The 10,695-nt window shown below is 33.0% G+C and overlaps 8 protein-coding genes across 8 annotated transcripts; 3 read left to right on the top strand and 5 right to left on the bottom strand.

Moving 5' to 3' along the window:
- Positions 1-8: 8 nt before the first annotated feature.
- On the bottom strand, positions 9-1,300 carry LOC116337366. The gene is made up of 5 exons (XM_031761849.1): positions 1,012-1,300; positions 874-933; positions 618-794; positions 416-556; positions 9-331 (listed from the first exon to the last, which is right to left on the bottom strand). Exons 1-5 carry the CDS (start codon positions 1,078-1,080, stop codon positions 89-91), a joined length of 690 nt encoding a protein of 229 aa, XP_031617709.1. The 5' UTR covers positions 1,081-1,300; the 3' UTR covers positions 9-88.
- Positions 1,301-1,449: 149 nt separating this feature from the next.
- Positions 1,450-1,837, bottom strand: LOC116337804. The gene has a single exon (XM_031762701.1). It carries the CDS (start codon positions 1,820-1,822, stop codon positions 1,637-1,639), a length of 186 nt encoding a protein of 61 aa, XP_031618561.1. The 5' UTR covers positions 1,823-1,837; the 3' UTR covers positions 1,450-1,636.
- LOC116337803 lies at positions 1,832-2,858 on the bottom strand. The gene is made up of 3 exons (XM_031762700.1): positions 2,609-2,858; positions 2,133-2,260; positions 1,832-2,071 (listed from the first exon to the last, which is right to left on the bottom strand). Exons 1-3 carry the CDS (start codon positions 2,752-2,754, stop codon positions 1,923-1,925), a joined length of 423 nt encoding a protein of 140 aa, XP_031618560.1. The 5' UTR covers positions 2,755-2,858; the 3' UTR covers positions 1,832-1,922.
- Positions 2,859-2,970: 112 nt separating this feature from the next.
- Positions 2,971-4,065, bottom strand: LOC116337801 (ribosomal RNA processing protein 36 homolog). Its single transcript, XM_031762697.1, has 3 exons — positions 3,824-4,065; positions 3,211-3,760; positions 2,971-3,140 (listed from the first exon to the last, which is right to left on the bottom strand). The coding sequence occupies exons 1-3, from the start codon at positions 3,935-3,937 to the stop codon at positions 3,010-3,012; spliced, it is 795 nt and encodes a 264-aa protein (XP_031618557.1). The 5' UTR covers positions 3,938-4,065; the 3' UTR covers positions 2,971-3,009.
- A 136-nt stretch (positions 4,066-4,201) lies between these two features.
- On the top strand, positions 4,202-5,548 carry LOC116337800 (longitudinals lacking protein, isoforms H/M/V-like). Its single transcript, XM_031762696.1, has 2 exons — positions 4,202-4,516; positions 4,592-5,548. The coding sequence occupies exons 1-2, from the start codon at positions 4,346-4,348 to the stop codon at positions 5,375-5,377; spliced, it is 957 nt and encodes a 318-aa protein (XP_031618556.1). The 5' UTR covers positions 4,202-4,345; the 3' UTR covers positions 5,378-5,548.
- A 78-nt stretch (positions 5,549-5,626) lies between these two features.
- LOC116337802 (E3 ubiquitin-protein ligase RNF181-like) lies at positions 5,627-6,473 on the top strand. Its single transcript, XM_031762698.1, has 3 exons — positions 5,627-5,780; positions 5,871-6,142; positions 6,204-6,473. The coding sequence occupies exons 1-3, from the start codon at positions 5,694-5,696 to the stop codon at positions 6,364-6,366; spliced, it is 522 nt and encodes a 173-aa protein (XP_031618558.1). The 5' UTR covers positions 5,627-5,693; the 3' UTR covers positions 6,367-6,473.
- Positions 6,474-6,613: 140 nt separating this feature from the next.
- Positions 6,614-8,322, top strand: LOC116337799 (protein FAM8A1). The gene is made up of 3 exons (XM_031762695.1): positions 6,614-7,452; positions 7,538-7,605; positions 7,684-8,322. Exons 1-3 carry the CDS (start codon positions 6,937-6,939, stop codon positions 8,153-8,155), a joined length of 1,056 nt encoding a protein of 351 aa, XP_031618555.1. The 5' UTR covers positions 6,614-6,936; the 3' UTR covers positions 8,156-8,322.
- A 5-nt stretch (positions 8,323-8,327) lies between these two features.
- On the bottom strand, positions 8,328-10,693 carry LOC116337797. The gene is made up of 5 exons (XM_031762690.1): positions 10,538-10,693; positions 10,365-10,479; positions 10,087-10,278; positions 9,820-10,020; positions 8,328-9,738 (listed from the first exon to the last, which is right to left on the bottom strand). The coding sequence occupies exons 1-5, from the start codon at positions 10,544-10,546 to the stop codon at positions 8,375-8,377; spliced, it is 1,881 nt and encodes a 626-aa protein (XP_031618550.1). The 5' UTR covers positions 10,547-10,693; the 3' UTR covers positions 8,328-8,374.
- Between the last annotated feature and the right edge of the window lie 2 nt (positions 10,694-10,695).

The raw sequence follows: 10,695 nt of genomic DNA, 5'->3' as shown, positions 1-10,695 counted from the left end.
CCGTAATATTCTTTTATAGAAAATTTAAATGTTTAACTATACATCGTAAGTTGTATTAAAAGTGATTGTTGGAAAAATAAATAACAATTTATCTGACCAATTCGGGCAGACGATATTTCGCTGGGAAAACTTTGTTGTATATCAATTGGGAGATTCGCGAAATAATAGCACTTAGAGGCCATGGTAGTCCGCGTTGCGTCGCTTTTGATTGTGCGATTTGTAATTTTTTCAAGTACTTTTTAAGTTGGACGTCGGTTGACATCACGCTTTGTTGTGGGGATGTTTTTGCAAATCCCAGTTTTATAAGCGATTCAGCTACGTCGATGGATAACTAAATGTGATAAGGAATTAAAAAAAAAAACATCTTTATAGATCTTTTATGACTTAATAAGAATCATTGTCAATGCAAAATAACCTTTGGATTTAAATCCATTTTCACTGTACACTCTGCAAACTGGCTATTATTTTTGTAAATCGGAAGAAATTCCACTTTGTGATTCAAAGTGACCGATTGCAACCAAGAAAATCCATTTCCATTTATATCGACTCCAAAGATCTATTTGATGTACAATAACAATGAAAGTATGTGTATGTATCAGTATGTGGAGTATACTCACTTTAACTGGAAGAGTTTTATGTGAAAAAGGCAATAGATTCAATGGTGGTTTATGTTCGATGCGCAAAATTGCTCCAGCTTGTTGATTTGGTTCGATTGCTTTTATTATTCCATTTTGTATTATCTTATTTGTTATAAAATGTTTGGGGATATCTTTCGATCGCGTGAACTTTGTAATCTAAAGCAATAAAATATGTGTTATGATGTCATTTTTATTATTATTATTATTTATTATTGCATAAGACATGAACATTTACCGGCCGTATTCTATAGTATGCGATCGCAAATAAAGTTCCAGTGACAGAATAGATGCCGATCTACGTAAAGAACACCAATTGAGAAAAAAATAACAAAACTACGACGCAAATAATTTCGTAATTATTGTTGATATTTACCTCGACGCCCTTGGTGTTATGTTGCATAAATTCACTGAATTTTTCGTATCGCTGCTTTATTGAGCTCATGATTTTTTTTCTCAATAATATGTCGAAATCTTTTCAAAAAACTTTGATTTTAAACAATATTTCTACTATTAATGTTCAGCAGTGTTGACGTTTAGTTTATGATATCGCTTATTCGTCTATTCGATCGCTAATACAATTCATTGAATTTAAAATTTGGCAAATGTGAAAAAAAATGTCGATGGAAAAAAATATATATATGTTTCGTTTGATCTTCTAAAAATAAAAGTCAAAACAAAAGCGTATACGTCATGGATATTCATGTCAAGTATATAACTCATGACAAACGTCAAAACTCACTGAAAAATTAAGAGCAATATTTTGTGGTTAGAATGAAAATATATTATAATATGTCCGAGTGAAATATTCAAGTTTTTCTTCGTGTATACAATTATTTATTTTTATGTGTACATTCATATGTAGTAATGTTCTACTCATACGTTTAGAAACACAGGGAAAATGCACGCATCGAAAAATGATTTTATGAGAGAAAAAAAAGACGACATAAATCTGTGATGAACGAATAACGGCCGAATGACATTCGCAAGGTGCATTCAATTTACTCGATTGGTCTTATTGTTATGAATCTAGATGATATGAATGCGACAAGAATGGTTGTGAGTGCGAAACATACGGCAAATATGTAAAATGATTCTTCTGTAAAGATGTCAGTAAATGCAGGAAGATCATTGTAAATTCGTTCGATCACATCCATGTGACCGCCTTTTTTCAAACGCTTTGCCATCTCTTTGTATTTTTTTTTAACGTCGACTACAATCTAACAATGGTTTAACTGCACTATTCAACAAACGCTGTATTGTTAATGCAATGTGGATTTTGGTTTACTATTTCTTCTTTTTCGATTTTGTTGAAATTGGTTGGACCTTTTCTTCCTTGGGTGCCAAAACGGTAATATGTTTATTAAATAGTTCCAGTATTTCCAATGCTGTTAAATGTTTTGCGTTGATTTTTACTGTATTAAAACCGGCCGTCTCTGCATAAAAACAAAAAGCAAGAGTCATAAATGAGGGCATATTGGAAAATAATATGCTTACCATGTACTTCTGGAATTAGGTCTACGATGAATTGTGGATCACTTCTGTCACAAACCACATTCGTTCTGAATATGCAGCCTGGATTTGTTCTTTGGACTCTTCCAACCGACAATTGAAATACAACCTCTCTGAAAGAAAAATACAATTCATTTTCAACAAACTTATGTTTCAGTATATTTTCATTGTAGTTTATTCTATTATTGATTTTATTTTCACACATCTAATAAATGCAGTAAACAAACACGTACATGATTTCTGTTGAAGAACTGATTTATTTATTTATTTTTTGTTCAAACTATTCACACACCGCAACAAACATGAAGATTTCAATGAATTTTTTGGAATATGTTCATCATATTGCTCTTGTGGAATAAAATGGATAACTTTTGACTAATTGACATGCGCCGTACGTTATTTATAGACATTGTACAGTAAACTCACTCAAACCCCAAAAAAATCGGTGCTGTAACAATTACCTTGTTTGTTTGACATTCTCGACAAATGGATCAAATGAAACTGTAATCCTTTTAACTGCTTTCAAATTGAGTAATCTCACATTTTTGGCTATGGCCGAAATCAATCCGGCCGATCGAGAAAGCGATCCAGTCGCTGGTAATGACATCGTACTTTTATTTTTCAAAAAAAGAGAAAAATTATCACCGAAAAAGATGTAAATATGTGTATTGCGGTTAGATGGAAGAGAATCACGATACGCAAAATGTCATGCGTCAAAACATGTGCGGTTATATTGCATGTGTCACATTGATACGAGAACAATATCGTGATTGGCGCTGTGCTCAGTATAAAGATAATACAAAAACATCTCAAATCATTTAAGTATTTGTTTATTTCTCATTTTTGGATAATGGCTATTTGATTAATCAAAATTGTATTTTTTTCGATCTCGTACTAAATTCTTTTTGCGTCGTTTCTCTAGATGTTTGTTTAATTTGCCCGCTTTTTTAAGCTCTTCAAACTGTTTGACCAAATCTTGTGCGTTTTGCTCACCTAGAAAAAAAAAGCAAAACAAAAATTCAAAATAGAACAAATTCGATGCGATAAAATTGATTGTACATACGTTTCGAAATGAAAAATGGTTTTCGCTCATTTCCAATTGCGTTTTTGTTCTTTTTCTTTTCCAATGTTCTGGCTTGTTTACGCTCTTGCAGTTTTTTCTCTTCTAAATTTTGATTTTGCATTCGTTGCAATACTAATTTAACCTTTTCCTTTTCCTCCGCTTGATCACTCTTCAACTGTTTCAATTGGCCCTTCAATTCGGTAATTTCTTTTTCTCGGATTTCATTAACAAAGTTGTAATCAGTTTTGAATTTGTCTCTGTCAAAATCGCCGCATTTAATGTCGAAGCGCGGATCACGCGGTCCTGTCGCATCATTTTTCGATTTTTTCACTTTGCCAAGGAGTGGCACTTGTTTTTTTGCCGAAATTTCTCGTGGTCGATTCTTATTCTCGCGCTTAAATGCATTTGTTTGGTTGGCGCCCTTTTTTCGCTTCTTTGGTATTGAATCTTCACCAAACAGTGCTTCGTTATATACTTTTGAGCCGAGCTCGTCTTTGAGTTTCAGCAATTCGGCAAATGACATTGATTTCAATTCAGAACGAATCGTACTCTGTGGAAAATCAAATGATCTGATTAAACAAAACTAACGACAATATACAATATAGTTGCTTACTCTATCGTTTTGAGTATCTCCATCGTCTTCATTGTTTTCGTCATCACTACTCGAATTATCTGCATTCGATTCACTATTGGATTCATTTGTTTGATCCTGTTCTTCCCATTCCATGTTTTTCAAATTGGTTTTCTTTCAGTTTTTAAACGACAATGAATGTATGATGTACTTCTTTGTTGTTTTGTGTATTGTAAACAAATGAATCGAAACGACTTGACTCAACCACATGTCCCATTGATATGAAATGTCAAATCGAATTCTTTCAAGTGCCAGTGTCGCCATCTTAAAAACTGCCGGAATAATTAAAATCTCAATAAATTAAATATCTCTATCTATATAAACAGAATACATATTACAATTTCGATAAAACATATAACTTTGAATGACATATCTGCTGTCTACCTTCAATGTCTTCTTCACTGCCAAAATAAGTGCAAGAAAAATTCATTCAAATTTTTTTTCTACAAATAAAGTCCATCCCATTTGCAGGCGACTCATCAAATCTCAACGATTGACACGAAAATGACGGGTGACCAATACAAATTACAATGGAATCAACATCATCCAAATTTATTAACGGTATTTTCATCGCTATTGCATTCGAACCAGATGGTAGATGTAACAATCGTAATGGAAAATCGGGAAATTCATGCTCATAAAATTGTTTTGTCTGCATGCAGCCCATTCTTTCAAGTATTTATGACATCATTTATTAACGAATGTTTGAAATTTGAAATTTCGATTAAATTATTTATTTTATGATTGCAGAACATTTTTCTACGAAACTCGTGCAAACATCCGGTTATTATATTGACAGGGATCAAATATAGTTTCATGAAAAGTCTCATCGAATTCATATATAATGGCGAAGTGAACATTTATCAAGATGATTTGGTCGAGCTTTTGCGTATCGCTAATATATTAAAGATTAAAGGTTTGGATGAGATAAAATCGGTTATTGAGTCAACGATAACTACCGAAGAAAAAAATTTATCCTCATCGACTGTCCAAAGTGAGGATGAAAAACTTAATTTTCCGAGTACAAGCGATCAAACAAAATCGACTAAAAAACGGAAGAGCGTTACTTTTGCCGACGCAACCGATGTTGTTTGCGATCGATTTAATTCAAATTTTGATGATTCTCCGAGTGATGACAAAGGAAATGGAAAACGAAAACAAAAATCATTGTCAAATGTTTGTACAATAACGGAAATAAAAACGGAATGTGACCAAGAGGAACATAACAATGATGATAGAGCTGAGAATAAATTAATTGTTAAGATTAATCCGAATAACTTGTGTACAACGACGTCAAGAGCTTTTGAAGAAAATCAATTGAACGAAACACCTCCAACGAACCAACGGATTAGCTATAGCCGAAAAATGATAAGAAAAAATGCGAACTTCTTACATGCTCTTGAAGCAGTTCGTGACAAAGGTATGGGCTTTTGTAAGGCAGCTAAAATATATGGCGTTAATAATCGTACGCTTTGGCTTGAATATCAAAAGCTTGGCTATCCCATGAAAAATTCACGAAAAAAATCAGAATCGTAAATATTCGATTCAATCGTAACCATATATTTTTATCACAAAACTAAATGATTAAGTCATCGGTTGCTTGCTATGTGCATTGTGCATATAATATATGTCGATTTAATAATCATTTATTATTTATAAATTAAAATTCTTTGTCTTAGAAATTATGCAAATATGTAGTCTACCATGAGAGCCATCTGTAATAAATAAATGTAACTTATTCACTGACATTTAACAAATAAATGAAAAAGTGTCAAATCATTATTGATTTTCTAACTATTGTTGCACACTCACAGTCATTGAATAAACAATCGAACAAAGTACATTTGGAGCAATGGATTACGAAGACGATTTTAGTTGGCGAGATTTAGACTATGATGCCGATCCACAAGAACATCAAGAGCATCAGAATTTGCTAGTGGTAATGATCGATGAATATATATAAAGTACATTCTCTTTTCTTTTTTTTTCAATAAACACATCATTTTACAATGTACGTATAAATTCATAGGTACGTTTTCTCATTGAAAACGGGTATATCCCGGACCAATATGATGGAGCTCCACCGCCGGCAAGTAAAGAAGTTGTTAAAAATTTGGAAGAACGTAAAGTGCAAATCAATCGAACAGGTGCGGAAAAGAGTCCCGAAAAATGTGTAATTTGCTTGAAGTTAGATGCCACCGAACCAGACGACGACGAAGAAAACATCACAAATCAAATCGATAAGGACGCTTGCAATGAAAAGATATTTAAAGTGATGCCATGTGGACATGCATTCCACAGGTAAAATTGAACAAAATTATATCGAATACTTATGGTGATAGCATTTTCGTTTCCATTTTAGTGAATGTCTTTTGCCATGGTTGGAGAAAACAAATTCGTGTCCCATGTGTCGTTATGAATTGAAAACCGATGATGCGAACTATGAAAGACTCCGCGCTGAACGGCAACGGGCACAACAACGAGAAAAAGATATAGAAACACTCCATAATTCAATGTTTGGTTAGACGAAATCAATGATTGACCATAAAATCATGTTATAATTTAAGGTTTTACACATAACATAAATTAATTTTAATGAAAAATAAAGTATGGGGCGAATTAGTTAAAACGACGTTTTAATTGATTGAATAAATGGATTCTAGAGCAACGGAACTATATCAAACAGGTGAATACTTAAGTCGTGTACTTAAATTCATATACTTATCAATGTTGACACCTATTGGACATATTGCACACAAACCACATCGTAATACAAATGTCAACAAAGTTTTTTCTTTCCTACAAATTATATTTATTATTTCTTATTTGAAGTGAAAAATTCATGTTGATGAAGTATTGATTTACGTGGTCATTGTTACCAGTTTTTGTTTTGCTCTCGACATTTGTACAGAACAAACTAAACGACTTTGATAAGAATTTTGTTCGCTAGTAATTATTTAATTTCGTTTGTCAACAATTTGAGAATATTTCCTTACACGATTAATTAACAAATGTAAAATTAAAAAAAAATTGATCGGAATTGGGACGAAAAATTTAAAAATACGAACAACGTAAAAAAAACTAAAACAATTAAAATGGATGAGGCAGATTTAAAAGAACGCAAAATAGACAATGTCAAAACAAATGAAAGTGAGAGTGATAAAGAGGATAAAACCTCCAAAAATGATACGATAAACACTCCTGCTGTGATTCAAACCAAAGAAGAATATTTTGATGCATTAAGAGTTTGGTTGCAACAAGTACAATTACAACAGATGGCATATACAGCATACACAACGTATTTTCCATACTATTTATCGTCGAATCTGCCACCGAATAATATTGTCATTCCTCCAATGCCATTCTTATCGGCCCAATATTCAACACCATTTACGGCCGCCAATCCATTCAATCAACAAATTGGAAACTTTCCACAAGCGGTGGCGAACAACAATGCCGCCAATCCCCTGTTCGTCAATAATATTTTTCAACAGAATAGAACCAATTACATGGACAATGTTAGACAAAACATGCAAATTATTTATCAAAACGGTGGCTACGAATATGTTATTGCACCCATTTGGAAACGATTCTTGGCTGAAACAATTGATGTAAGTGTAAATAAAAAAGACAAAAGTTTATTTTGGCTCATTCACTATGTAAATCGCTAACGTTTCATAAATGTCATGTTTTCAGGTCATAATTCTATTTATATTTAAACTGATGGTGGTGTTCGTGTTGATGGACGTCTTCAATATTCAAATGTAAATAAATTGTTCAACGAAAATATTTTGATGAGGTTTTATGACTTTTTTTTTATTCTGTTCTTTTATGAATTATAGAGTGAATTTGGACTTTGAGAACTTGAAAACATCGTTTGAAGAGGATTATTTGGACTTTTTGACATTCTCATCGGATTTACTATTGGTGGAAATTCTAACAAAAGTCATGGTATGCATCTATGAGGCAATGTGGACTGCCCATGGTCAATCGGTAATTGGTGGTGCAACACCTGGCAAGATGATCATGAGCATTCGGATACTTTATGTTGAAGCCGTCGTACTCACTGGCCAAATAAATGGTGAGCCAAACTTTAATGCATCAACACAAATGCGAGCATTAATGTATCCGGCATCGAATCCAGGCTTTCGACGCGCCTTATATCGTGCCATTGCTAAAAATATGCTTATGACATTGATGTTTCCCATGTGTTTTGTATTATTATTTTTTCGCAATAATCGAACGGGATACGATGTTATGACTAAAACAATAGTTGTTGAGGAGAATCCTGTTCCAATTCGTCGACAGCTGTGAGTTTATTCATGCCAACGCTTTAAAATTGAGTTTTTTTTTTCATAAAAAAAATCAAATGTCTTGTTCCCAATGCTACTGTGGTAAATTTAGATTTTTACGTAAAACTGAAGGTTAAATGAAAAGCGTAATTAAGTCAAAATAATAAAATCTAATGAAGAGAAATACAATGTTATTTGTTTTAATTCATTTCTTTCTTTTTTTGTTTATTTATGTTCAATATCAAAACATTGAAAAGCTTTTATTCCGATCATCATCATCATCGTCATTGTCTAAAGCCGTTACATTATTCGATGTACTAATCCATCCATTAACAAATTCCGTTTTATCAGTTTTATCCACTTTTGTTGCCAATTCCTGTTCATTCCAGACTGTCAGCAGTTCGGCTGATAGCATATCTTTGTATGCTGATAATTGTTCGATTGTTTGTTGCCATTTTTTCGGTTTTGGATTTTCTGTGTCCAATGCTTCGGTGTCGTTTGGTAATTTAAAATTTAAAATACGTTTGATGCTATCAAAATTCGTTATCGTAGTAACTGTTATATCTTTTGTTTCATTCTTTCCACTGAGGTCGGTATTATGAAAAAGTTTTTCGTCAATTTCCCGGTCACGTTGATGTGTAAAATCGGGTGTAATTTTCTGATAGAATATGTCACCGGACGATTTTTCACTGAGCAAAAATAAATTGGAATTAATTCGGGCGAAACGAGTTCCAACATTTATCGATCTATTAATATTCAATAGATTTTCCGATTCTGACTGAAGACCATTTTCTTTCAACTGTTTGTAAGCATCCGATAAGCACAGTATTCTTTGTGGAATATTATTGTGTCGAAGTGTATTATTTTGTGCTTTGATATGTTGAGCGATAACAATATCATCGGTAAATGTTCCAGATAGAGCAATTAAGCGTTCATTTGGTGCATCACCAGTGGCACCACCACCGCTCGCATCTATCATTAACGGTGGCGTTTTCATTTGATGTGTATACCGTGTCAATTGATTGCCGCTCTCCATTCCATATCGCACATCGAACACAAATAAATTGTGTGTTGTTGATACATATAAATTATTTTCATTGGCATCGGCGTGAATACATGTGATTTCTTCGCATTTCTCTGTAATGCTATCGATACAGAGTTCCATGCATTTTGATGCCTTCTTCGCAAACAATCGGCTATCATAAATTTTCAATTTATTTTCATCGGCGAACACAAGTTGATTATTATAAGATTTCAATTGACACCAATAGCTATTGTTTTTCGGTAACTTTAAATTCATTCGACTACACTCTCTTCGTTCATACAATTCATGTTGGCGAACTATTCGATTTGCATCGATAGTATAGAAGTATTTGTCAATGAATGTGCCGCTCATAAACGGAATATTACGTTCACATCGAAATTCCTGTTGTGTCAATTCGTCTTGCAAATAAAACAGCGTGAAACGATGCTTTTGACGAGCGGCCACAAAACAATTGTCATTCGATTTGCTTACTTCGAATATTGTATCACAGATTTTTTTATTTGTACTATCCAAATGTTGGATGTGAAGGCGATCATTGTTCGATTTAATTATGCTTGAATCTGTAATGCGTACCGGTATTTTGTGGGTTAATGTGATTTTTAGATTAGAGCTTTACTATTCAATTAAATTCAAATACTTACTAAATATGTTTAAATTTTCGCCAGACACATAAAATAAAAAGTCGACATCAAATATGGATGCAGTTTCCACTGTGCCACCAGTGTAATACCAATTATATGATCCGAAAAAATATGGGTCTGGATCCTTGGTACTTAGTTCCATTAATTTGTTCAAATGCATTGAGTAAATATTGCCTTTGGTCTTCTTTGCTGCATGCGATTCTAAGTATGGAAAATAATGATTAATGACTGGCCATTTTGGCGAACGTAAATAATATAAACACGAACTCGATCGCTTATAATTGCTTGTCAGTTTGGCAACATCATTAATGTAGTTGTTCTTCTGATGTACCAATTTCAGAACAATATTTTCGTCGACCACTGTATTGATATCGGTTGATAGATTCAGCTGAAGTGGATAAGTCGCTTGAATACCCAACGATGGATTGAATTTCTCTTCTTCGGTGTCATCATCGTTACCTAAGGAAAGAATCACAAAAGAAAAGAATACAATTAATTTAAAATAATCGATAAATAAACGAAAAAGAATCAATAAGAATCGTTACCATTCAGGAATAGTGTATTGTTTGGATGTAAATAATGTGGAAAATACTGTAAAGGATACACCTTTAAACTAGATAATGTATTTACGACGTTTGCCCTTCGAGCATCTGAAAATGACTAAATTATAACGCAATTAATTCAAGTAAATCCATAAAATTTAAAAAAAAATTATTACCTTTGCCATTTCTGTTTATGAAACAAATTCCTCTCCATTGACAATAATATTTTGATCCGTTTAGATGAGGTTATGTTACACAAATCTGTCAACATTTCATGTAGCTGTGCTATGACTCACTTTCAATTTTGCCTCCAGCTTTATCAATCGACTGTTTC

Source organism: Contarinia nasturtii, unplaced genomic scaffold (assembly GCF_009176525.2).
Source record: "Contarinia nasturtii isolate CC-2019 unplaced genomic scaffold, AAFC_CNas_1.1 Cnas_scaffold_285, whole genome shotgun sequence".
Lineage (NCBI taxonomy): Eukaryota > Metazoa > Arthropoda > Insecta > Diptera > Cecidomyiidae > Contarinia > Contarinia nasturtii.
Note: the sequence above shows the minus strand (reverse complement) of the source record. Positions and strands in the feature narration are given on the sequence as shown.

What these genes read in the sequence shown, in the direction of transcription:
- LOC116337801 (XM_031762697.1), bottom strand. Translation starts at nt 3,937, where the DNA reads ATGGAATGGGAAGAACAGGATCAAACAAATGAATCCAATAGTGAATCG. An exon ending in GAGATACTCAAAACGATAGA is followed by an intron (nt 3,761 to 3,823) that starts GTAAGCAACTAT and finishes GATTTTCCACAG; the next exon opens with AGTACGATTCGTTCTGAATT. An exon ending in ACCATTTTTCATTTCGAAAC is followed by an intron (nt 3,141 to 3,210) that starts GTATGTACAATC and finishes TTTTTTTTCTAG; the next exon opens with GTGAGCAAAACGCACAAGAT.
- LOC116337799 (XM_031762695.1), top strand. Translation starts at nt 6,937, where the DNA reads ATGGATGAGGCAGATTTAAAAGAACGCAAAATAGACAATGTCAAAACA. An exon ending in TCTTGGCTGAAACAATTGAT is followed by an intron (nt 7,453 to 7,537) that starts GTAAGTGTAAAT and finishes TCATGTTTTCAG; the next exon opens with GTCATAATTCTATTTATATT. An exon ending in GACGTCTTCAATATTCAAAT is followed by an intron (nt 7,606 to 7,683) that starts GTAAATAAATTG and finishes TATGAATTATAG; the next exon opens with AGTGAATTTGGACTTTGAGA.
- LOC116337366 (XM_031761849.1), bottom strand. Translation starts at nt 1,080, where the DNA reads ATGAGCTCAATAAAGCAGCGATACGAAAAATTCAGTGAATTTATGCAA. An exon ending in ATAACACCAAGGGCGTCGAG is followed by an intron (nt 934 to 1,011) that starts GTAAATATCAAC and finishes TTCTTTACGTAG; the next exon opens with ATCGGCATCTATTCTGTCAC. An exon ending in AAATGGATTTAAATCCAAAG is followed by an intron (nt 332 to 415) that starts GTTATTTTGCAT and finishes TATCACATTTAG; the next exon opens with TTATCCATCGACGTAGCTGA.
- LOC116337804 (XM_031762701.1), bottom strand. Translation starts at nt 1,822, where the DNA reads ATGGCAAAGCGTTTGAAAAAAGGCGGTCACATGGATGTGATCGAACGA.
- LOC116337797 (XM_031762690.1), bottom strand. An exon ending in CAATACACTATTCCTGAATG is followed by an intron (nt 10,279 to 10,364) that starts GTAACGATTCTT and finishes TTCTTTCCTTAG; the next exon opens with GTAACGATGATGACACCGAA. An exon ending in AAGCAATTATAAGCGATCGA is followed by an intron (nt 10,021 to 10,086) that starts GTTCGTGTTTAT and finishes TTCCATACTTAG; the next exon opens with AATCGCATGCAGCAAAGAAG.
- LOC116337800 (XM_031762696.1), top strand. Translation starts at nt 4,346, where the DNA reads ATGACGGGTGACCAATACAAATTACAATGGAATCAACATCATCCAAAT. An exon ending in CATGCAGCCCATTCTTTCAA is followed by an intron (nt 4,517 to 4,591) that starts GTATTTATGACA and finishes TTATGATTGCAG; the next exon opens with AACATTTTTCTACGAAACTC.
- LOC116337802 (XM_031762698.1), top strand. Translation starts at nt 5,694, where the DNA reads ATGGATTACGAAGACGATTTTAGTTGGCGAGATTTAGACTATGATGCC. An exon ending in AGCATCAGAATTTGCTAGTG is followed by an intron (nt 5,781 to 5,870) that starts GTAATGATCGAT and finishes ATAAATTCATAG; the next exon opens with GTACGTTTTCTCATTGAAAA. An exon ending in TGTGGACATGCATTCCACAG is followed by an intron (nt 6,143 to 6,203) that starts GTAAAATTGAAC and finishes TTTCCATTTTAG; the next exon opens with TGAATGTCTTTTGCCATGGT.
- LOC116337803 (XM_031762700.1), bottom strand. Translation starts at nt 2,754, where the DNA reads ATGTCATTACCAGCGACTGGATCGCTTTCTCGATCGGCCGGATTGATT. An exon ending in GAGAATGTCAAACAAACAAG is followed by an intron (nt 2,261 to 2,608) that starts GTAATTGTTACA and finishes TTTTTCTTTCAG; the next exon opens with AGAGGTTGTATTTCAATTGT. An exon ending in CCTAATTCCAGAAGTACATG is followed by an intron (nt 2,072 to 2,132) that starts GTAAGCATATTA and finishes GTTTTTATGCAG; the next exon opens with AGACGGCCGGTTTTAATACA.